This window comes from Opisthorchis viverrini, assembly GCF_000715545.1.
Source record: "Opisthorchis viverrini unplaced genomic scaffold opera_v5_4196, whole genome shotgun sequence".
Taxonomy (NCBI): Eukaryota; Metazoa; Platyhelminthes; class Trematoda; order Opisthorchiida; family Opisthorchiidae; genus Opisthorchis; species Opisthorchis viverrini.
The window spans coordinates 393-962 of NW_008756832.1; the positions used below are offsets into that span (position 1 = coordinate 393).

Below are 570 nucleotides of genomic sequence, written 5' to 3' on the forward strand. Positions count from 1 at the left end.
TAAGGCTCGTAATAGGTTGGTACAAGTACTAACCACAGACTGACTTCAACAAATGCGTTTCGCAAAGTCTGCTTTCACAGCTGAGAGCCGAGAAAAACAAATTTTCTTTTCAAAACATGTCCAGTGATCTAGTTTGGTTGTCCGAACTCATTCGCGATGGCCCAGCTCAGCTGAGTTCTACTGTATTAGTTTAAGACCTCGCTTGAAGTGGAATTGAACTGTTGTGGAATGGTGTAAGATGTATTATTCAAGAAGAAAAAGAACTAACCTTCACTGCTCCGAGCCAAATACCCAAATAGGCCGCGGAAGGCTGCATCAACATAAAAATCACATCACCTCGTTTCAGTCCACAGCTGATCAGATGGTTGGCCACCTTATTCGAATAGGCGTCCAGGTCTCCCAGTGTCCAAACCTGATCCTCGTGATAGATTGCTGTGGACAAACGACCATGCTTTTTGACTGTGCGTTGAAAAATCTCCGCAAAGTTCTCTTTCGTAAAGTGTTGGTGATACGTGTGGTAGAGAATCATACCAAGACATCGTAAACCTCTGATAGGTGGGGGGGGGGGGG

At 44.9% G+C, this 570-nt stretch overlaps 1 protein-coding gene across 1 annotated transcript; it reads right to left on the reverse strand.

Moving 5' to 3' along the window:
• Nucleotides 1–268: 268 nt before the first annotated feature.
• Nucleotides 269–529, reverse strand: T265_16083 (hypothetical protein; the record flags this gene model as incomplete). The annotated part of the gene is made up of 1 exon (XM_009179589.1): nucleotides 269–529. A coding segment is annotated over one exon (261 nt), but the record flags the coding sequence as incomplete, so codon positions are not given.
• Between the last annotated feature and the right edge of the window lie 41 nt (nucleotides 530–570).